This window comes from Candoia aspera, chromosome 2, assembly GCF_035149785.1.
Source record: "Candoia aspera isolate rCanAsp1 chromosome 2, rCanAsp1.hap2, whole genome shotgun sequence".
Classification (NCBI taxonomy): domain Eukaryota; kingdom Metazoa; phylum Chordata; class Lepidosauria; order Squamata; family Boidae; genus Candoia; species Candoia aspera.
The window spans coordinates 151,578,837-151,600,541 of NC_086154.1; the positions used below are offsets into that span (position 1 = coordinate 151,578,837).

The 21,705-nt window shown below is 43.1% G+C and overlaps 1 protein-coding gene across 6 annotated transcripts in view; it reads left to right on the forward strand.

The window, feature by feature from the left end:
• The first annotated feature begins 344 nt into the window (after nucleotides 1-344).
• LOC134490932 (intercellular adhesion molecule 5-like) overlaps nucleotides 345-21,705 on the forward strand; it is a 37,162-nt gene continuing 15,801 nt past the window's right edge. The window contains exons 1-7 of one of the 6 annotated variants that reach the window (XM_063294312.1): nucleotides 345-481; nucleotides 4,330-4,584; nucleotides 6,308-6,625; nucleotides 6,988-7,266; nucleotides 8,043-8,324; nucleotides 10,146-10,388; nucleotides 13,185-14,377. In XM_063294312.1, the coding sequence (XP_063150382.1) occupies nucleotides 424-481; nucleotides 4,330-4,584; nucleotides 6,308-6,625; nucleotides 6,988-7,266; nucleotides 8,043-8,324; nucleotides 10,146-10,388; nucleotides 13,185-13,393 (1,644 nt within the window). In that variant the 5' untranslated portion in view covers nucleotides 345-423 and the 3' untranslated portion in view covers nucleotides 13,394-14,377. Of the gene's footprint in view, nucleotides 482-4,329; nucleotides 4,585-6,307; nucleotides 6,626-6,987; nucleotides 7,267-8,042; nucleotides 8,325-10,145; nucleotides 10,389-13,184; nucleotides 14,378-15,038; nucleotides 15,957-16,613; nucleotides 17,128-21,705 lie in introns of those variants that run through there. The other 5 variants (XM_063294316.1, XM_063294314.1, XM_063294318.1 and 2 more) reach the window with 5 other exon arrangements.

The window sequence follows — 21,705 nt, forward strand, 5'->3', positions numbered from 1 at the left end:
ACCGCAGGGCTCGGCGGGCACCTTTCTCTCAAGCGTGCCGCAACTGGTCCCTCCAACTCCCCCTCCTTCATCCACGCCGATGGTCCTGGCGGGGGCGGGCAGCGCCTCGCGGGAGAAAGTCACAATGGCTGGAACTTCCCACGGCCGCGCGCAGAGGGTCGGATGCGCTTACTAATAAATGGATCGGGGGTTTCCCGCAACCCTCGTGGGTGCTGCTGGGGAAAAGGAGGCGTTTCCTGGAATCTTTGTATTAAACCGGAGCAGCGCCTTTAAGTCGGGCAAAACGGCTCAGGCGCCGGGCTGTGTGTACCTCCAGCGGCAGCAACCAAGATTACAATTTGCTGTCTTCGGCCTCTTGGATAACATTCGGATCGTCTCCGGAGCAGACGCCTTCAACTAAATCTGAGTTTCGGCTCGATCATCATGCAGCGGTTTCTCACCTTTTTCCTCCTTGCCTCGGGCTCCTGGGCTTTTGAAAAAGGTAAGGGCGGCGGTCGGTTTTTCTCAGTATCTTCCTCCAGACTCTCAACTCTTAGTTCGAAGAGGAGGTCTGCCCCAAATGGAAGGTGGAATCTATACGGGTTTAATGAGGAGGGAAGTCGCCCCTCTGAGTCTTCTGCCTCTACCCTACACTCCGGGACTGTCGGGAAATAGTAGGTTCTGGTCCAAAAGCCTTTTTGTACCCTCAATTCATTCTGCAGAGGTATTTTATATGTCTAAGAATTGGCACTGGAAGTGAATACATGAGGTTGAACTCAGATCAGTCTTATCTAACCCATAGACTAGAGAGCCAGTTTGATGTAGGCATCAGGCTAGAAGGGGGGGGGGACTCTGAGTTCTAGACTAGTCCCGCCTTAGGCATGAAAGCCAGCTGGGTGACCTTGGGCCAAGTCACTCTCTCTCAGCCCTAGGAAGCAGACCAGGGCAAACCACTTCTGAAAATTTTGCCAAGAAACTGCAGGGACTACTCCAGGCAAGGCGTGTGCGTGCACACACACACCTTATGTTGACTGGTGGCCATAAGGCTATAATTTTCTTCTTCTTTTCCCTCTGTTCCTGGAAAAGGATGGGAATGGGATTTTTTAACCTTAAAATATTAGGTAATGCTTTACAGATTCCCCAAATCAGTTTCTGAGAGCAATTGCAGACTGTTTGTCTTAAGATTCCTTCCCTCTGGCTTTTTAAATTATCTCCATGACCTAAAGGTTTGATAAGTAAAGTTTCTTCTGGCACACCTTCCCTGAACTCTTGCACACTGCAATCAACTTGTTAGAAGGAAACAAACAAGAGGTCTCACCCATCAACCCCAGAATACTCAAATATTTCCACCTCCTTGCATTTGATCTCCTGTGAAAACGAATTGGTGGCCTGAATATTGCTTGGCAGCCACATTCTTTGTGGAAACAAGTTACAGACAAACAAAACAAACAAATCTTTTTCTTGCAGGCTTGTAGGGCCATCCCTTAGGTGTGTAAGCCCATCCTTTGAGTGCTGGCCCAGACATCTCAGGGGAGGGGGAATGAGATATCTCCTCCAACCTTCTGGGCGGGATGAATGCCAGAGTAGAGAGCACCTGATCACATGGACAATGCCCTAACTCTCAGTTTGCAAAGGGTTTCAGCTCATAAGTCAAGGGGGCTTTTGCTCAGAGTTACTTTTACATGCTTGTGTTGACTTGTAGATGAAAGTTAGAAAGTGAAGCAGCTGGTTAAGTGAACTCTGGAGAATCCATATGAAACAAAGCTGCCCAGCTTCAGTTGCACCTTTGCAAGTCAGATGATTGAGACTGGGGAGTGCCAGAGGACAAAGGCTCCTTCCCAAGTTTCCACATACAGGAGATAAGACATCTAGCAGTCCTTTGCCTGTTGACTCAAGATATCGGTGGGCTTAGGGGGCCAGCAACTGTGCTCAGAATTGTAGCTTAGTAGCTCAAGGGTTTCTTCAAATGAATGTTTTTCTACTCACACAGTTATGCAATTTCTGGAAATGGGCTTTGTTTCTTTTAACACTGATAAGAAAAGGAGTGGCAGCTAATCCTAGACAGACAGGTAGTTGGTAAAGCAAATCAATGAGTCATTAGGCAAAGGAAGAAAGAAGCCTTCAAGCAGCTTCTAAGTCACATCTGAGCATGTATAATTGAGTGATTCAGAGGGTGTGACCCCCCAAGTATCCCAAGAAGCAACATCTCCAGGAATTACGGGAACAGAAGATTTCAATAACCTCTAAGCTAAAGGATTTGGTTTGCAACGTTTTTGCTGAATGATCAGATCGGCTTTCTCCAGTCTGCCATCACTCTGATGTGTTGAGATGGCTGTGTCCAGAATTCCCAGCCAGTGCAGTGACTTGTGTAAAAAAGAATTGGGGCTTTGACTGCATGGCTGTGGCTGCCATCTTGACTTTTTGGCACCCCCCACCCCCATGGACACTCCTGCTGAAGCACTCAAAGAGTGCAGGAAGCTGTGTAGAATGAACTGATGAAAAATACTTGTGATATCAGAGCGATACTTTTAGTGGCTAGAGAACAAAATTCATGGGGGAGAGGGATCTGTCAGAACCCAAACCCATCTGGGCTTATTCAAATTCAGTCTGTTTTCCCCCTATTCTGGAGATGTGTTGGGGGGAATGGAGAGTTTGGGATTAAAAGTTTCCATGCTTTTGGAGTACCAGGAATGCAACCGCAAGGACTGAGATTTTTGAACTGCACCTCTGTGGGAAGGCAGACCTCCTCCTTATCTGTGATCTTGGCTGCCTAGATTGCCCTCCCAAGGGGAGTATAATTCCTCCCTAATAAAGCAGGGAGAACTAATATTGAATGATTTCCTGCAATTTTACCAGACTTTGGAAATGGGGCATAACTTGGTACTGGTCAAAGAACCGAGTTCCTGAAATTCATAATAAAGAAAAGCCAGGAAGCTTGTAGCTCTTTGAACTGCAAAGATATGCTTGCAAATATGTGCTAATTCTTGCTCAGAATTCAGCGTCATCATCTCTTGGGCTGGACTTGGCAGAGGCCGTGTTCTTGCAGACGTGGTGGTGGCTTGCCTTTGTTTCAGGGCTGGGCCTCATCAAACCCATGACAGCTGTTCATTTATAATGCTCAAAAGCCTAACTGACCTTAACGGAGTGATTGTCCACCTGAATAACATACTGTGCTTTACTGCCCACTTTATTCATCCACATGCACTAATGCCTGGTAGATTTCATTTATGTGGAGCCCTTGGTGCTCTCTGAGCCTTGTTGTTTTCTTGCAGATGTTTCATTGCCAGACTAGGCAACATCTTCAGTGCGAAGAGGGAATGGGCCTTGCTCTCTGTTTATATACCATGGTTTGTCCAGCTTGTGCTGGTGGGGGTGTTGTTCTCTTCTTGGGAGTTCCTTGATTGGGCTGTTGTTTGCTGCTTGGTTGATTGCCTGAGTTAATAGTTCCTTGATTGGGGTGTATTGTGCTGTTTGATGGTTCATTGGTGTTAATCCTAGTGTTGATTTTTGCATATCTGGGTGTTGATTGCTGGTGAGGAGGCGTTCTGGTCTTTTGGCTTTTCTATCATATCTTTTGAATGGTATGTAAATATTGTTTACCTATATGTGTGTTGATGGATGCTTGGTCTGAGTGCCAAGCTTCGAGGAATTCTCTAGCGTTTTTTGGATTTGGCTTGGTTTAGGATGCTCAGTTTCCCAGTTGAAAGTATGGTTAAGTCTGTCCATGTGTTGTGAGATTAAGGAGTTCTCATCGTTTCTTCTGACTGCTAGTTGGTGTTCGTGGATGCGCTCTGCTAGTCTTCTGCCTGTCTGCCCTACATAGTGGCTGCTACAGTCCTTATACTGTATGTTGTAGATAACTCCTGCTTTTTCTTCTTGGACTACTGGGTCTTTTGGGTTGCTTAAGAAGTTTAAGTTTTAGTTTTAGCTTTAGCTTTAGTTGGTTTATGTGCTACGGTGATGCCGTGTGGTTGTAACAGTCTGTTGATAGTTGGTCCAATGCAAGCTGGACAAACCATGGTATAAAAACAGAGAGCAAGGCCCACTCCCTGTTCGCACTGAAGATGTTCCTAGTCTGGCAATGAAACATCTGCAAGAGAACAACAAGGCTCAGAGGGCACCAAGGACTCCATAGTTCAACCCTGAGCTACGAATATTCTCTTCGATTGGTAGATTTCATTTATGTTCTTCTATATGGCTGTTCATTATGCCAAGGCGACTCTGGATGGTGAATACAGTTAACAGTAGAAAATTAGATCCCATTGCTTTCAAGCCCTTCCCATTCTAATTGTAATATACTTACCTTTTATAGCTGTATTTTTATGTAAGGGGTATCTGTTTTGATTTCAGGTGCTGCAAAGGAAGACTTTGTGAGAATTTCGCCAGAAAACCCTATGGTGCAATTCGGAGGTTCTCTTGTGCTAAACTGCAGTGCCAGTTGTGAAAATATTGGCCTTGAGACGGCCTTCACAAAGGTTCTCATTGGAGAGGGACCCGGCTGGAAAGCGTTTAATCTCAGCAATGTCGATCACTGGACAGCCAACCTGTTGTGCTACGCTAACTGTGAGGGTCTCCAAACTGCACGTGCAACCATTACTATTTACAGTAAGTCACATGGAGTCTGTGGCAGCTGGTGAAAAATATTGGGCATCTAAGAAGGGACTCTTTCCTTTGGTAGTTCAGTTCAAACTGAGAGCCAGCTTGGTCTAGCGGTTAAGGCAACGGGCTAGAAACCAGGAGGCCGAGAGTTCTAGTCCCGCCTCAGGCACGAAAGCCAGCTGGGTGACCTTGGGCCGGTCACTCTCTCTCAGCCCAACCCACCTCACAGGTTGTTGTGGGGAAAAGAGGAGGAGGAAAGAGTATTCGGTATGTTTGCTGCCCTGAGTTATTTATAAAGATAATAAAGGCAGGATAGAAAATAAAATAAATAAATTCAGCAGGAAGCCACAAAAGAGAATGAGTCGCTCGTCAACTAGAGTCAAACCTTAGCACTACTGGCTGAAGTGGCTGTGGGTCAGATAGCCAAGAGTAATGATAACAGAAGCCAGAATACAGGCAATTTACCAAGTTTTATTGAACAATTCTGGACACTTATGCAGGAGAGTTCTGTTCTGCACCAGCTGCAGTTGGCGCAAAGAGCAGCAGGAGGGGTACACCATGGCAAGCCACCCTCAAGAGGCTGCCCCCCCCCATCCAGGGCTCCTTTTGGGAAAATAAGACAGGTAATAGTTGCATAGTTTGCATTGTTAAGTCTTTAGGGAAATAAGTCAGGAGAGTGCATGGTCAAATATTGCGGAATTGACAAGGGAAGGCTACATATTTTTGAGGATTAGCTACATTACTGAATGACCAGCAGGAATGCGGGCACCTAACAAAGGCAAAAGTTGGAAATAAATATATCTAATTGGGGTAAGCAAATAGGAAGAGACCAGCTTGCCCAAGCAAGTATTTGGGAGCTAAGGTATGGTTCAGTCATAGGACATTTTGGGTACAGGAAGTTGCCTACAGAATCCAGCTGTTGGTCCATCTAGCCAAACAATCTGTGCATGAGGCCATAGAAAGGAACACAGCATTCTGTTTCAGTAATTAATTTTCAGGAAAATTGAAAAAGTTTGTGTTTTTTGGCACTAGTTGAACTTTTTATTTATAGGCCTTTGAATTCTTGATGTTTTGTATTTCAGTCTGTTCTCCAAGTAGATGCTGCTTCAGTGTGAGCTCAGACTATTTTCTACTGCTTGGCTTGAGAAACCCTTCCCCAGTGGAAGAGCAACTTCTGATTTTAACCAGACAAATACTAAACTTGGGCAGGAAGATATCTCTATCTGCAGGCAGCTGGAAAGGGACATCTCCCTTCCATTTGCTCAAATAATGGTCCTCCTCTCCAGGCAAAGCTGTCCCTGGTTCATGAAATTAATTAAAACTGGCTTGAAAAATGTGCAGTTCAGCATGTTGTGAGAAATCCAGTTTTTGCATTAGCTTCTTGGGTTTGACGTGATACTGTATGTAAGGAAGGATTTGTACTTGAAAATAATGAACTTCTCATCAGTCAGTCTTTTGGTGCCTATTAGATGACAAGAGACAAGATATTTCCCTTGGTGGAAGCTAAGGCCCTTATCCAGTGCCCCTTATAGGTGTGTAAAGATCAAACTTTTGACCTAGGATGCACGAGAAACTATACATATTTTCCAAGCTGGAAAATACGTATTTCCATATGTAAAATTTTATTTCCGTAGAATAAAGAACAGAAAAGCCAACCTATTGCTTGTTCATTGCTCCCAGCATATGCTAATCAAACTAAGTTGATTTAGAACTTTTTATTTTATTTCAGAACCTCCAGAGAGTATTAAGCTGGATCCAGTACCAGAAATGGAGGTCGGCAAGCCGTATAACTTGACGTGCTGGGTTTCTGGTGTAGCCCCTATCCAGAACCTCACTGTGACCTTGTTGAAAGGGGCAGAGCAACTTCTGGTAAAGACCTTTGAGCATCATACTGAACCTGAAGCTGGTCCTGTTGCGGTGAGCCATCGCATTATAGCTCAGCAGAGTGACCACAACAAGACAGTCACCTGCCAAACATCCCTGGATCTGCGTCCAAGAGGGCCACTCCTGAAAAACACCTCGCACAACATATCATTAAGGAGTTTCGGTGAGATCCCATCCATTGTCCCAGTTCTGATTTGGATATTGTTTATAAGCTTTGATTTATAAGTTCCTTTTCTTTGCCTAAATGCACAGCTAAGGACATGCCACACAATGTGGCTACAGAGCACGATCATTCCTCACTGGGGGAGCTGAGAAGAAATTTTTGTCTTGGATTATTTTTACACACACAAAAAAGTTGGTCCACCCATTTATGCTGATCCGACTGTTTTGCTTTTTGTTTGGGTAGATTTGATGTCCCCAACAGTTGCTCCAGCACTCGATGAGAAAGAGGCTTGAGAGAGAGTACTACCATGGCTGTGATTTCTTTTGCAATAACTGACATGGTCTCTCTTACTTCCGTGGCAGATTTTGCAGGTGCTCCCCAGCTCCATGCTGACCTGTCCTTAGAAGCTGGGACCAAGATGAAAGTGACGTGTGACGCACCTCAGGTTTCCCCAGCCGAAGAGGCCATGTTTCATCTGTGGTTTGCAAGGAGGCCTGTGACCTTCAACACCAGTGTGATGGGGGACGAAGCAAGTGCCCAGGCTGTGGTGACCTCTTCCTCAGTTGGAGAGCATGAGTTGATCTGCACGGTCTCTCTGGGGCCAGTGACCAAAAACGCAAAGAAGACGGTGAATGTGTTTGGTGCGTCTCATATCTGTAATTATTAGCACAGAGAGAGTTAGAAGAGTGGGTTTCCTTCCATCCGCTTGAACAAACTTAAAAGAACTTAGAAGTTAAATTGCCTTCTTTTGAAAAACAAAACGTCAGTAATGGATTGGATCAGCCTAAGTAAGTGAAGTGAGAGCCCTTTGAAGCCAGTGGAGTTGAAGCGATAGGTAATTGATCCCAGTTATATTGCCATTGAGACCCAAGAACAACTATTTTAGGGTGAACCAAACCAATATTCTTACTCAAATTAAGTATATACAGAGCTTAGATCTGACATAAGGCCATTAGAAAGAATGAAGCATGGAATGTGATGCCAAGATTTGGAAAAGCTGATTGGAATTGACCGAGAAGCAGCTTCCATAGAAGAGGGTTAATCTCATTTTCCCTGCTTCCAGTGCCCCTGCATTCCATAAAGATCTTACTATCACTTTGTTTTTACTGTATTCCCTTTTGACAGGTATAGATTAAAGAGGCCCATATGTCTTAACCAAATAGAGAATGCACAAATTGAAAGAAATAGCCACTCTCACCCACTTCACCTGCTAGGCTCCCATAGGTTGGGTGCATTTGGACCCAGGTCTCTCTCATCCTAGTCCAATACCTTAATCACTCTGCCTATATTTCCTGATGGAAGGAAAGACAAAATAGGGGTTCGGAGGGCCTTGGGCCAGCATTTTTTGTAATTCAGTTAGCTCACCTCAGTCAGCCCATCTAGATGCATAATACTGCTCTGCTCCGTTTCCTCGCAGCTTTACCAACGCCCGTCTTGCAGGTTGACAGTGCAGAAGCTGTCGTCAATCAAGCGGTGAACATTACATGTGGTGCTGATGGCAACGCGTCCCCCGGTTTCAAAATGCAGATCAGGGATGCTGCGAACATCTTAGCCTCCAGCAACCAAGACCAACGTTTCCTGCAGCATGCAGTGATCACGCAGGAAGAGGATAATGGGAGGGAATTCATCTGCCGAGTAACCCTGATTGTTGATGGGCACACCGAGGAAAGACGCATATCCCAAAAGCTCACCGTCTTCTGTGAGTAGAGAAAAATATACATCGTATTTTATTCCGAGAGATTTAGTATTCTTTACTTCAAACAGTGTGGCCACAAATTTTGCAGTTAGGATGAACTTTGGAAATTGGGTACCACTGCATTCATCTATGTAATCCCAGCTCCCTGCATGCAGAAGGGGGATGGGAGGGTCCTATAAGGGGACATTTCTATCACCCAGTGGTTCCTTTCCTAAAAGGACACACCTAGTGTTCTTGTCCTTCTGACTGTGGATGTGCAGGGAACGTTGTTTGTATAAATTTATATAGCTGCCCATCTCAATTCTGTGACTCTGGGTGGCTATATAAACTTAGCAAATACACACAAAAAAATACAACTAAATAAAAACCATAATGACAATAATCATTAAAAAACTATTAAAAACAATAAAAAACCATTAAAAATATGTGGGAGAGCAAACTCGGTTTCTCTGGTCATACAGCTACTTTACAAGCTCCACACCCCTGTTCCTGGATCCCCAGGCCAGATGGCAAAGCCATGTCTTCAGGCCCTTCCAGAAAGCTGAAATGTTTGGGGCCAGTCTGGCCTCGGTGGGGATGGTGTTTCAGAGAGTTATGAAGTAGCATCCGGTCAAATGGACATCCCAGCTGACTTCTAAAGATACACGTGGACTGTTGCAGTGAGAATTAGAGGAGATGCGTGTTACTTATTGGGTTTAGTTATGGGGACTCAGTATCATTCCCATGAACTAGGAAACCCAATGCAATGCTGATTAACGAACTGGCAAATAGAACAGTAGGTCTGGAGCCATCAGGAGGATTAATCTCTGACATCCAAAGCAATTAGTCCCACTGCTGTGTTGTTTTTGTTTTTAAACAACAGTAACACATTTTCTGATTTTCCTGAATACTCTAGGAGGTACTTATACCCCTTTATGTTCCCAACTTAACTGGTTATTTAAATCTATTAAGGTTGTGAGAAATAAGAGTTACTGGCTTCTCTGATGCGTTTCATGCTGCGGGTGTGATGCACTTGGTCTTCCTTGATGCCTGGGGTCTTACCTTTGCACAAAATGAATCACCTCTTTTACGAGCCAATCAGGAATGGGATCCTGAGCATGTGCTGCTTCAGAGAGGTGTTTGAAGCAACCCTTGAAAGATTTGCATGATGTTTGCAGAATTTACATTCTGACACAATGTAAGAGTGATGATCAAATGTTCCATAATTTTAAGAGGTCTAAAAGCAGTGGCTGATCCTTCTCCTTGTGCCATTTTCTCCATCTGCCCAAAGCAACCACTTACTGACCAAGGAAAAGCATAAAAAGTGCATGTTGGGTGCTCCATTTGGATTAGGAAAAATCTCATAGGGGAGTTTAAAAAATACATACATTTGCCCCAGCACTGTAGTCCTCACCTAATCCTGCAATCTGTGGTTGCTGTTAGCATTTCTGGAAATGGCAAGAGACTCAAAATGTTCATGACTCAAAATATTATAGTTTAATTGTCCCTCGGGTATAAACAGATTCCAGTATTTCTGAGGATATGGCAATTTTGTCCATGGGGCTTGGGTGTGTACAAAGATGCTGTAAGATGAGGATGTGTGTGCAGATTAGCCTTGGGATTCCCAAGCTTTGATACTAGCTGCTAAATTCTGTCTTGGAAGCCACACCCCATGCTGTGTAGCAGCATGGTTGCATCCATGCAGATTCCACAATCCACTGAGAACGCATATTGTATAAACTGCAGGAAGTTATCACCAACTCTCGCACAGTTTTGCAATACAAACATGCTTCATTTCATCCATTATTACCAAGACAAATAACCATATTTCCTTTTCCATTCCAGATGGGCCCCAAATCGAGGATTCCAACTGTCCCCGTACGCTGACCTGGAAGGAGGGAAGTTTGACATCATTTACCTGCTCAGCCTTGGGAAACCCCAAACCAACTGTTCAGTGCTGGAAAGATGGGAGACCTTATAACATTGGGGAACCACAGGTGGTCCAGAGAGAGCATGATGGCATCTATCACTGTAATGCTACCAACCAGTATGGCTCTGATGTTAGAGATGTGACCCTACATGTTGAATGTAAGTTAACCCCTTGACCTAAAGAACAACAAGAATGGCCACAGTCTTTGGTCTTGTAACTACCAGCCAAATCTGCATTTAATTTTATTTGTCAAATAGTGAGTTATAGCCTTAACCCAGTGAAACAAACTGATAGGAATTTTGGCCACCTCAGCCCTTAGTATCATCTCCATCTATGGCCAATCAAGAAAAATTGGAAATGGTTCTTGTGCTAAGCAAAGATTCATTGTAAAATAGTGAAGAGACTCCGTTTAAGAAGGGTTTGGGCAGGGGGAGCTGAAGGCAGTCTCCTATGCCAACAGTCTCCAGCCTGATCATTCAATTTGGCATAATCTTTATATCTACTTTCTCCAACCTGGTGCCTTCAAGTTATATTGAATTTCATCTCTAGTAATCTGTAGCCAATATGATCCGGTTTTGCAATTAAGCCTCTATGCATATATTTCCACTTTAATACATTTGCTTCAGTATCTTAGTATAGCAGGAGGAGTTTCATGGAAGGATGTGTTGGCAGAGATTCAGCATTAATAGCATTAAACAGTATCAAAGTTGGGGGACTCAGCAGAAGTTTGGAAAGCAGAGACAGGAATAGGATTGCTATGACATATTTTGCTGTATAGCTCTTGGAAGAAACACCTTCCAGGATCAACACTGGCTTGTTTTGCATTTATCATTTAGAAAGGGAAAGACTTTCCTTTCAGTGACCCTATATACTACCAGTTCTTCTGAACCCTTTCTCTCTTCCCTGCATTCATCCCTACTTCCTTTCTCATCCGCTGGCAGGTTGCTCTCTTGCTACTGCACATTTATTAGACACCCTGAAACATGTCTGTCTGCATCCTCTGTTGAAAGAAACCTGTCTCTTAGTCCTTTCAAACATTTCAACTCTTGCCCATTGTCTCTCCTTCCATTCCTATCAAAAGCCCTTGAGGGTGTAGCTTTTGCTCAGTTTCTTCCCCATCAATATCCCATACCTGTTTCAATGGGGCTTTCATGTGGGGCATTCTACCAAGCTGACTTAGACACATGTTATAATCAATCTCCTGGTGGCCAAGGCAAACCACCTATGTTCAGTGCTGGTATTATCAAATTATCTGCTGTATTTGCTACCTTGGACCATCAATATTATTTTCCTACCTGAGTTCCCTTAGTAATATCAGAACTCCACTCCAGTGGTTTCACACCTATTTACAGTATCTCGGTGTTCCTCCTCTGTTATGCGGAATGGTTCCACCTCCCCATCTTTTTTCTTCGTCAGTGGGTGTTCCTTAGGACTCAGTTCCTCTTTTATTTACTCTTCCTCCGAGTCCTTTGATTCTTATTTTCAATTTAATTATCGTGTTTATGCTGGCAAAATCCAGATGTATTCCTCTGTCCCTGTCCTGGATGACATAGTCTGAGCATCCTCTTCTAATGCCCTTGTAGGGTCTTGGGCTGCATAGGTTCCTACATGAGAAACTAAACACAGACAAGACAGAGATTGCTACGTTTCTTCCTGATTGTCTCACCTCCCCTCTTTCTTTTCCCATCTTCTGTTTTTTCCTGAGTGATGAGGAACCTAGGAGTCCAAATTAATGAGAGACTTTCCTTAAAGATCTTCATCAAGAAAACCATCCACATTTGTAGTTTTCATTGAACCAATGACCGTAGGATCCATTGGTTCCCCACCACTAAAATGAGAAAGTAGCCAGTCATCTCACATCTGGATGATTGTAGCAGTATGGATTTACCTGATACCTCTCTCTGTCACCTGATCCAGTTCCAGAATTGTGCTGCTCACACCATTCTGGACATTCTTTAATCTATCCCTAATTCCTACATTGGCTGGGTGTTCATTCAAGGTACTAGTTTAAGCTGCCGGTGTTAAGTTGCTATTATGCATTGGCACACCCAATATTTCTTTAAAAAAATGCTTGTGGCTCCTGTATCAATACAGGTAGTCCACTGATGGTAATTGGGACCGGGAACTCTGTTGCTGAGTGATGTGGTGGTAAGGCACGATGTCATGTGACCATGCTGTGATATAATGGTAGTTCCAGCAGTCCCAGTTGCCATTGTTAGGAGAATCCCGCATGGCTGCAGCATCCTGTGGTCACATGATTATCATCTGCGACCTGCTGGCTTCTCCATTAACTTTGCTTGTCAGAAGCTGGCACTGAAGGTTGCAAATGGTGATCATGTGACTGCAGAATGCTGCGACATTGTAATTGTTAGCCAGTTGCCGAGGACGCATCGTAAGTATCCCTTGTTCAGTGCCATCATAATTTTGAACAGTCGCTGAACAAGTGTATGTTAAGCAAGGATTACCTGTAAACCTGAGCTGATTGTCAAGATAGGACTGGCTCATACCTCTCTATACTGAAGTAGCCATATCATGGTTAAGAGTTTTTTCCATCTAGTTCCAGTTCTCTGGAACCAACTTTCATCAGACTGCCTGGAGTCTTAATTTTTTTCAAAATTTTAAAAGGCACTGAAAATCTTTTTCTCTTACGGGCCTTGGAGTTGGCTTGAGCATCAACTCTTTGTGCAAAATTCTTACTGTGGTTCAGATATAAGTGCCAATGATGGTTTTAAATGCTATTGGCATGGGCCATTGGCTTAGTGAAGCCTTATCTTTTAAGCTGTGTTCTCAGATTGGAATGTAGTACATTAATGCACCAAATAATTGTTGTATTTTATCATTTTGTACCACGCTTCAAAAAGTAGCTGCTACTACTGCTGCCTAGGTGGTAGAATTGTAGTGCTGTGGAACTGTTAGATTCCAAATTTTAATGCATTTGTATTTTTCTTTCACAGTTTCTCAATCCATTGGCCTTATCATTGGTTGTATACTTGCTGTAGTGGCGGTTGTTGCTTTTGTGACTGTGATAGCTTATAAAATATACTATCATAATCAAAGGATTGGAACCTATTATCTGTGGAGGCGAGGGAAGCAGCAGCAATCACCACAAGCTGTTGGAAACTCAGCAGAGCAAAGCTTCCTGAACGGCAATGCGAATGTCTGAGCAGACCTGTGTTTACCACAAACTGAAGAACAACTTGTCCCAATACCCACGAGACTGTAGCTATGTTCGTGGTTCATCACTCTCCTTAGCTTCAGAGGAAGATGATGATGATCTGCCATCAAGTCATTGTCGACTCTTAGCGACCACATAGATAGGTTTTCCTCATGATGTGGAGGAAGAGATATGGGAAACTGTTCTTCAGCTCCTGAGCATCTGATGGACAGTGCTCCAGCTGGACTTTGCTTTAGGACTTCGGGTGATGATTGTAACTTCTGCACTTTCAAACAGTGAGTGGTTGAACTTGTGCTTCCTGGCCTTTACTAAAGATCTCCTCTACCATCTAAGTGGACATCCAGACTTTTGCTCCAGAAGGCAATCAGGAGCTAAAGATGGTCTAAAAGGCTCTGGGCTACCTCCGCTGGGAGGCATTCCTGGGAAACCAATAAGAAGTACTGGAACAGGAAAAGGGCATCTGCAACCCACCAGCTTGGGCTCTTCCTACAATAATGGACAACTTAGTCGTAGAGTGTAGAGCATCTTCCGGATTTCTCCTCATACCATTAGACTGAAAACAAAACCATAATCACATGCAGCATGGTAAAATCCTTTGTTTTTGCAAATTTGCACTTACAAAATTTTCACAGCACATACCAGAAAGCTAGAAGGTCTTTCTGTTTTTAAATCCTGGTACGGGAATTCATGAGGCTCAAGTTGCTGCATCCCATAACTCTTAAGTTAACTCATATTTCCAAATGCCGGGAAGTTTGGCCTACATCCAGGTATCCCTGCAGTGCAAAGATAAAGGACAAGCCTTTCCCAATGGTGGTTTCTTTTACTTCACAACTCAAGTCTTCTAAGCGTCTCATGCACTTGCTTGGTTTGACATCTGTGTTTTATTGTTGGGAACAGAAAATGATGCGGTGGAGGTAATACAACTGCATCAGGGACCTAAATAATAAAGTTAATGTATTTTTTTTAAAAAAATATTGTGTGGTAGAAGGAAAGTGTTTCTTGCATCCCACAGGGCCTCTATGCTGAGTGAGTTATGTTCCCAGAAATATAGGAGAGATGGTGAGGGCACTATTTCTGCTCTCCTGCCAGGGTCATGGTTCACATCCTTATACAAAAATTAGTGCAACCTGAATAAAGAGTGTACGGGAGGAAGAGATCATTCTGTATTTATAACTGGGTGAAAGGGAAAGTAACTTCTTTTTTCCAAACCAATAAAACTCATGAGAGTTCTGTAGGCTGTTCCTCTTAGTCTGCCAGCATCTAAGCTCCCCCCACCCTGTCCTTGGACTGGGCCCATAAGAGTCTAGGCATTTCTAAGCAATAGCATTTGTAGAAGCCCCACTGAAAGCAGTGTGCATTAAAGGTTCATTCCAGCATCCCTTCTTGATTTTGTCAAGGAGATCCAAGTCTGGTTTGAATCCTACTTCATGGTCATCTAGGAGGAGAAATTGTCTTGAGGAAGAAGGGTATTTTTTGCAGAGTGGGCTTAAACACTGGGTAAGTTCACCAGATGTTGGACAGCCATCTGGCAGGGGTGCTTTGATTTGCATCTTGGCAATGAGCAGGGGTGGATCTCATGGCTTCAATGACCCCTTCCAGCCCTAGGACTTAGAGCAGTGGTTCTCCATTGGTTGCACACGTACTGCAGATGGGACTTAGAAGTAGAATGTATGGAGGCAACATGGTAACTCATTGAAACTTCAAGCCCTCAGAATGACTATGAAGGACAAATATGACCACAGAATACCTGTCAACATACGTTTTTCTTGGGGGAAAAAAGGCTTTTTGTTTCTATCATGCTGGGACCCAGATTCCTTGACAGAAAGACTGATGGACCTTAAGATACAGAAGGCTGAGAACCACTGATTTTAGAGTGTAATATTCTTTTGTGAGAAATAGAAAATGCAGTCACACATGCTGAAGGACTGTTCTTGGACAGAAAGAAATACATTTGTGCCAGAAGAAAACCCTGTGCAAAAGAGTAACTTTTTCCCCATCTCCTCTTAATGAATGGGTGAGTACCTTGATGGGCCAGGCAGGAACAGGGTGACCTTTGGCCATTCATTTCAGCTTGGAGAATGAAAGGGACATGATCATATGAGCACATATGTCCAGCCTGGGAAAAATGGGTGACTTTCCTCCCTTCCCCTTTTAACATGCCATTGAAGTCCTTTAATTCTGAAATACCAGGACTTGAAAGAGGAGGGGGTTGGAAGTCATGAGACAGCAAGGCCTTTGAGAAAGAGGATGGGACATGCTGGTTCCCAGTGGTGGGGCTCCAGGAACAGTGCCCAGGCATTCAGCCTACACACAGCATGTCTACCTTGGAGTGGAGGTTGCTGAGTTGTAACATGCTGTGAAATCTCTCAGCTCCCTCCCACGCTCAGTCCTTTATTTGTGACCCTGAGAAGAAGAAAAAAATCTGGATGTTTGAAAGAACTACTGCAAGCTTTTTAGTTTCAAGGAAAAGGAAAAGAAAAAAGGGCAGGTAGAAATATGGGTGATTTTGGCATCACGTATAGACCAAGCTGCGCTGGTAGACAGAATAATGGTGAGCCTTTGGCCATAAAAGGAGCAGAGTCACGTCGGTAGGGTTGGTTGTACAAATGGCCCTCATGACCTACATCCGCTGGATTCCCATGCAGTCAGAACCCCAGTAAAATTGCAAGAGATAAAAGGACTGTTGCTTTTCACTGAGCAGCCCAGTCATGCCGGGGTGTATCCAAACTGCTTCGGCTCACTCAGACTGGATCTTTCACTCCTTACCAGTACATGAGACCAAACAGATCCCAATGCATTTGATGATGGCTTTGGGGACCTGACTAATTAGAAATGGAAACACGGGGTGGAGGGTCCAATTACTCTTCTGGGGGAAAATATTGGGGGTAAATTGAAACAGGAAATGCTTGCTTATCAAAGTACTACTCATGCACATTACTACTTAAAATGTGAAACAGGTATCTTAAGACATAAGATAGCAGTATTTGACCTATTCATGGAATATAAAAACACACACACATACACACACATACAGTGTATACACATATGTATATTCATACACAGAAGCACACTCACACGCTGCACCAAAAAAATTTGAACATGCAAGTTCCTTTTTCTTAAGTTTTAAAATGGAGGCGGTTAGTGTGGGAAAGCAAAAAGTGAAAACGTCAAGATTGCCCCAGACAAAGGAAATTCGTTAGTATTTGAATTTTGATGTAATACTGTATTTTTAGAGGTAACTGGTAAGAAAAATCAAAGGCTATGGCCACTTGACACTTAAAATGATATGAATAATGGAGGCTGGCGCTGCAAGGGAGTGTGTTGAGTTGAGAATGGCTGAGCAAGAAAGGTTATTGAAAGAGTGAGTAGATCGCAGTGATGAAGAAAAAAGGTGACTTCTTGAGGGGAAAAACTAGGGCAGCCAAGGCCGGAAGAGCTGGCCCAGTGAGCCAGAATGAGAAGGAAGCAAGTATTTCCTGGAAGCTGCATAAATATCAAGCTCACTATTCTGTAAGTGTGCTTCCAGAAGCCACTTGCAGCTTTGACTGCAGGAGCTTGCACTGCCTCAGCTCCTCGCTTTCTTCAGCCGTTTGGACTGACGCGGATTGACCTGCTTCTTTCCAGGAATCCACCCAGACCAGAACCCAACCCAAGAGACTGAGAGATCAACATGCAGAGATTTCTCTTCTTTCTTGCTGTAGGAGCCTGGGCTGTTACTCAAGGTAAGGAAGAAATCCTCTGTTTCTCCTGCCGGTCTGGTGCCTCTCTGAGATTAATCGGATCCATTGACCCTCCCCATCTTACAACCATCCGCTCTTTCATCCTGCACCCTGTTGATGATGACAAGAGGCCCCAATGAAAGAACGTGGCCTTCTGCCCCAGCACCAGTGGAGGTCTGTGGGGTTCAAAAGGCACGTTTTCTTTCCATTCTGAAGACCAGTGTTCTCCCAGGTGTCTCAGGGCAAAAGCATGAAAAGGAGAGAAAGTGCTCTCAGAAGGAGTCTGATAAAATATAGTTACCTTAAAGTGGGAGTGAGATGAATGCCCATACTGCACATTCTTTGGGACTTATTTGAGCTTCTGTATATACTTAGTAGCAAATCCAGGTTGGCTGCCATGTCAGGCTAACGCCAGACCGTTAGTTGAACATGAAGGCTAGCAGACAGGAATGCAAAGCTGCTGCTCTTTGATAAGCTGATTTTATCACAGATGCTAGAAAAGGTGCAACAGAGCAGAAAGCCATTATAACGGACATGTCTGAGTTTTGGCCCTTTGTATCTGACTTTGATCCTTCCAGCCCTCATACATACCAGTATGTAGAGGAGCATTAAAAGATAAAAACAATTGAAATCTGCTTCACAAAATGGCTGTCCTAGTTGTGTGGCCAGTTCTCAGAAAAAGGTATCAGAAGCCAGCAAAACACGTATTTCTCTTTCACTATCCCCCAGCCCTAAGTATGGCTCTATAGTTTAATGTCTGTGACAGCAGCCCCAAAGCTTTTCCTTTTTTTAATAGTAAATTTTATTAGGTTTCAAGAAAAGAATAAAAACTACAAAAAACAAAACTACAAAGAAAGAAAAAAACTAAAATGCAGAAACAAGAGAATTTTTTTTTAATTTTCAAAAAGATGTGGTTTTCAACTTTTAACAGCAAGGATATACTTTTCCTTTTTAACTCCATTCACTTTCCTGCATTGTTGATTACCTTTATTCTTAGCATTTGTTTGGTCTTCAGAAAACAAAAAGCAAAAAGTCTCCCACTGTAATATTCTCTGCATCTTGCTTTTTTCAAATTGATTTGTGTCTGCTTTAAGTATGTTGTCAGAATTCTGACAGTCCAACTGGGCAAGAACTGTAAGAGAGATATTTGAGACCGCTTTGTGATGGGGTGCAGCAGGGCACCTGCTGAGACCCTCTATTTGGGCAATTGGGAATCTAGGGCCAGCTGAACCGTCATTTCAGCCACATACATTCCACCAAATTTCTGCTCCAGCAGCATCCTAGCTCAGTATAATTTTTCTCCACTGAAAGTCTATGGCCCATGAAACGGAAAGGGTGGGGAAATCCAAGCTACTGAATTAATACTTGGGATTGGATTTTAAACTGTTGCTTTGCAATGCAAATTCTCATTGTTTTGTATGATGGAAGGTGTCTAGGAGAAGGGTATTATCCTTTTTTTTTAAATCTGTTCAATCATGTCTGATATCTCGGAGACTGCCTGGACAAGTCCCTGCAATTTTCTTGGCAAGATTTTCAGGAGTGGTTTGCCATTGCCTTTTTCCTTATGCTGTAATAAATAATAAAATCTCCCACTAAACTACTCAGAGAGCCAGTTTAGTGTAGTGGTTAAGGCACCAGGCTAGAAACCAGGAGACCGCAGCCAGCTGGGTGACCTTGGGCCAGTCCCTCTCTCAGCCCTAGGGGGCTGGCAAGGGCAAGCCACTTCTGAAAAACCTTGCCAAGAAAACTGCAGGGACTAGCCCAGGTAGTTGCCAGGAGTCAAGACTGACTCTAAGGCAAAGAAAGGAAAAGGAAAGGAAAGAAAAAAGAAAAGGAAAAAAAGGAAAAGGAAAGGAAGCTCTTCAAGCAGTTTTAGATCAGTTTTACTCTTCCTGAACTGCAAATTCATTTCCATTCTCAACTCAGGATTCATGAGGGGAAAAGGAGACAGTAAGAGTCCTTTCCTAACTCACCTTTCTGTAGAGATGGTGAAACATCAGAAATGCTGTAAATGTTCCAAGCTGGGTGAGAAAAGAAGTTGGGATTTGTAATATTTCTATTCTGGAGAAAGGGAATGTCACCTGCCTCTGTTATGTTTTAAAGGATCCATGATCCTATTTTAAAACGATCTTGCATTTTCAGTATGGTATATAAGAAAAAACATATTTTCCAAAAGGATAAAATACAGTGAGCACAGCCAGAACTCCAGGCATGGTGGTGTCTCACCCTGACTATGATCCCAAATAGGTCATAGCAACTTTCGACCTTGTGTACTTCCAGATGGAGAATTCCTTAACTTTATAGAGAGAGAGAGACAGATGCAAATGAAGAAAAAAGAAAGAAAAAGATAAATAGCAGATGGCAAAATCTGTGCTGTTTTAATAGTCCCTAATTGAGGCAGAGTGATCGCCCACAAAAAGCATCATCAGAGAGAACCCCAAAAGAGAAAGGAAAAGATGGAACTGAAGGATGTCATTGACAATAACATCCCAGGAAGTCATTCTCAGAGACAATTGTCAGACAAATACCATGAATGCCTTGGTGTCAGATTTTAAGTCTATGACTCAATGTAATAGTAATATAACTTTATTGATTAGTCAATTGACTGTATCAAAACTATGGCTCAATGTTACTAGCTCAATGCCTGCTTGTGTCTTTACTAAGACAAATAGCCTGCTGTTTTACATCACATACAGCATTGTTTGGGGGAATCAGTTCCTTTATTATCCTTTTGTTCTGCTGCCACTATTAAACCTCTTTTCTGTTTCAGTTCCCAGAATTCCCCAGCCTGGCTGGCTGGCTGGGGAATTCTGGGAGTTGAAGTCCACACATCTTAAACTTGCTGAAGTTGAGAAACACTGCTCTAAGGAAAAGTAACTGGGTGGAATGTGGGGAAGATGCAGGGTAGCCCAGACATCTGGTTAACACAGGAACACACTGACTTTTATTAAATAACTTAAAAATAACTTTAAAGCAGTTTTGCCTTCTCCTATAAAGTATCTAAGCCTCGTGTGGCGCAGAGTGGTAGGCGGCAGTATTGCAACCAAAACTCTCCCCACAACCTGAGTTTGACCCCAGCGGAAGCTGGATTCTTGGGTAGCCGGCTCAGGTCGACTCAGCCTTCCATCCTTCCGAGGTTGGTAAAATGAGTACCCAGCTTGCTTGCTGGGGAAGGTGACGACTGGGGAAGGCAATGGCAAACCACCCCACTATAGTCTGCCAAGGAAACGTCACGAAGGCGGCGTCCCCCCAAAGGGTCAGACATGACTCGGTGCTTGCACAGGGGACCTTTCACCTTTCTCACAAAGTATGTCTCTTTGGTGCTAATGTACTCTGACACTAAAAATCGCCTAGCTCTGTCTCCCTGACAGATGAAGGCTTTCCCAAGCCTCTGAGCCTCCTTCAGTCTGTCCTTCCACTCACACCTGCCAAAACCCTCTCGCCTCAGACCCCACCCCGGAAATATAAACTGGAAGGAGGTGCTTTCCATTGTCATGCTTTGATTGACAGCTCCATCTCCTATGATCGTAACCACCAAGTCTGAGCAGCTTGCTTAATGTTGCTGATTGTCTGATGGAAGTCAGGCAGAGGATATCACGAGGAATCTGATTAAATTTAAGTTTGTTCTCTTTGAAATCTGAACCAATCCTCGCATTTTATTTTCTATCATTCTTGTTGCTTAAAAGCAAGAGGTCTAATTGCAGATTTCTCGTCACTCTTTTGATTTTGCTAGCACAACAATTGCTTAGGAAAAGCATTTAGAATGGTTTTATTAAACATAATGTTAAACAGATAAAAACTAATGCAAACTACAAAAAGAAAAAAAGAAAAATAAAGTGCAAAAAAAAGAAAAAATAATATAGAAAGAAAAATAGGAAAGAAAGAAAAAATAAGTATAGCAAAGGAAAAGGAAAAAAAATAACTTCCCCCTTCATGCACTTTTCATGATAATCTCAAAGCCAATAGTCTCATAACCTATGGTTTAATCTAAAATAGGACTTTAAATCATAAAGTAGCAACCACATATTATGACTATAAAGCTGCACAACTGCAATATTTTGAAAATATAAAATACCAGTATATTGAATCTATAACTCACAGAAAATCAAGATTCCTAGTAGTACAGTTGCAACATTTGTTTGTTTGTTTATAATCTCTATATCCCATTTCCAATGAATATTTCAAAGTGTTTTATGAAGAAATTGAAAAATAATCATGCTTAAACTGTAACAATAAAACATACATAAAAATGGATGTGAGACAGAAAAAAACACAATAAAATAAAAATAAAATCTGTCTCCACCATTCACACAGGGAAGACATAGATGAAAACATGGGACTTCGATGGGTGCCTTAATAATATCAAAAAGGAGGGGGGAACATCTAAAAAAGCTGACAACAGGAAGCCCTTTCTGAGAGTGACTGGAAGATTCTGGGGCACCAACAGTAGAACCTCCACCTTAGTGATTGACAGAGCAGGTGCTCTACTAGATCTCCTGAACCCTAGTTGTTTGGGGTTAGGAATTTTCTGCATTTATGATTCCATGTGGGTGAAGTGCATGTTGGAACAACTTTCTGTGA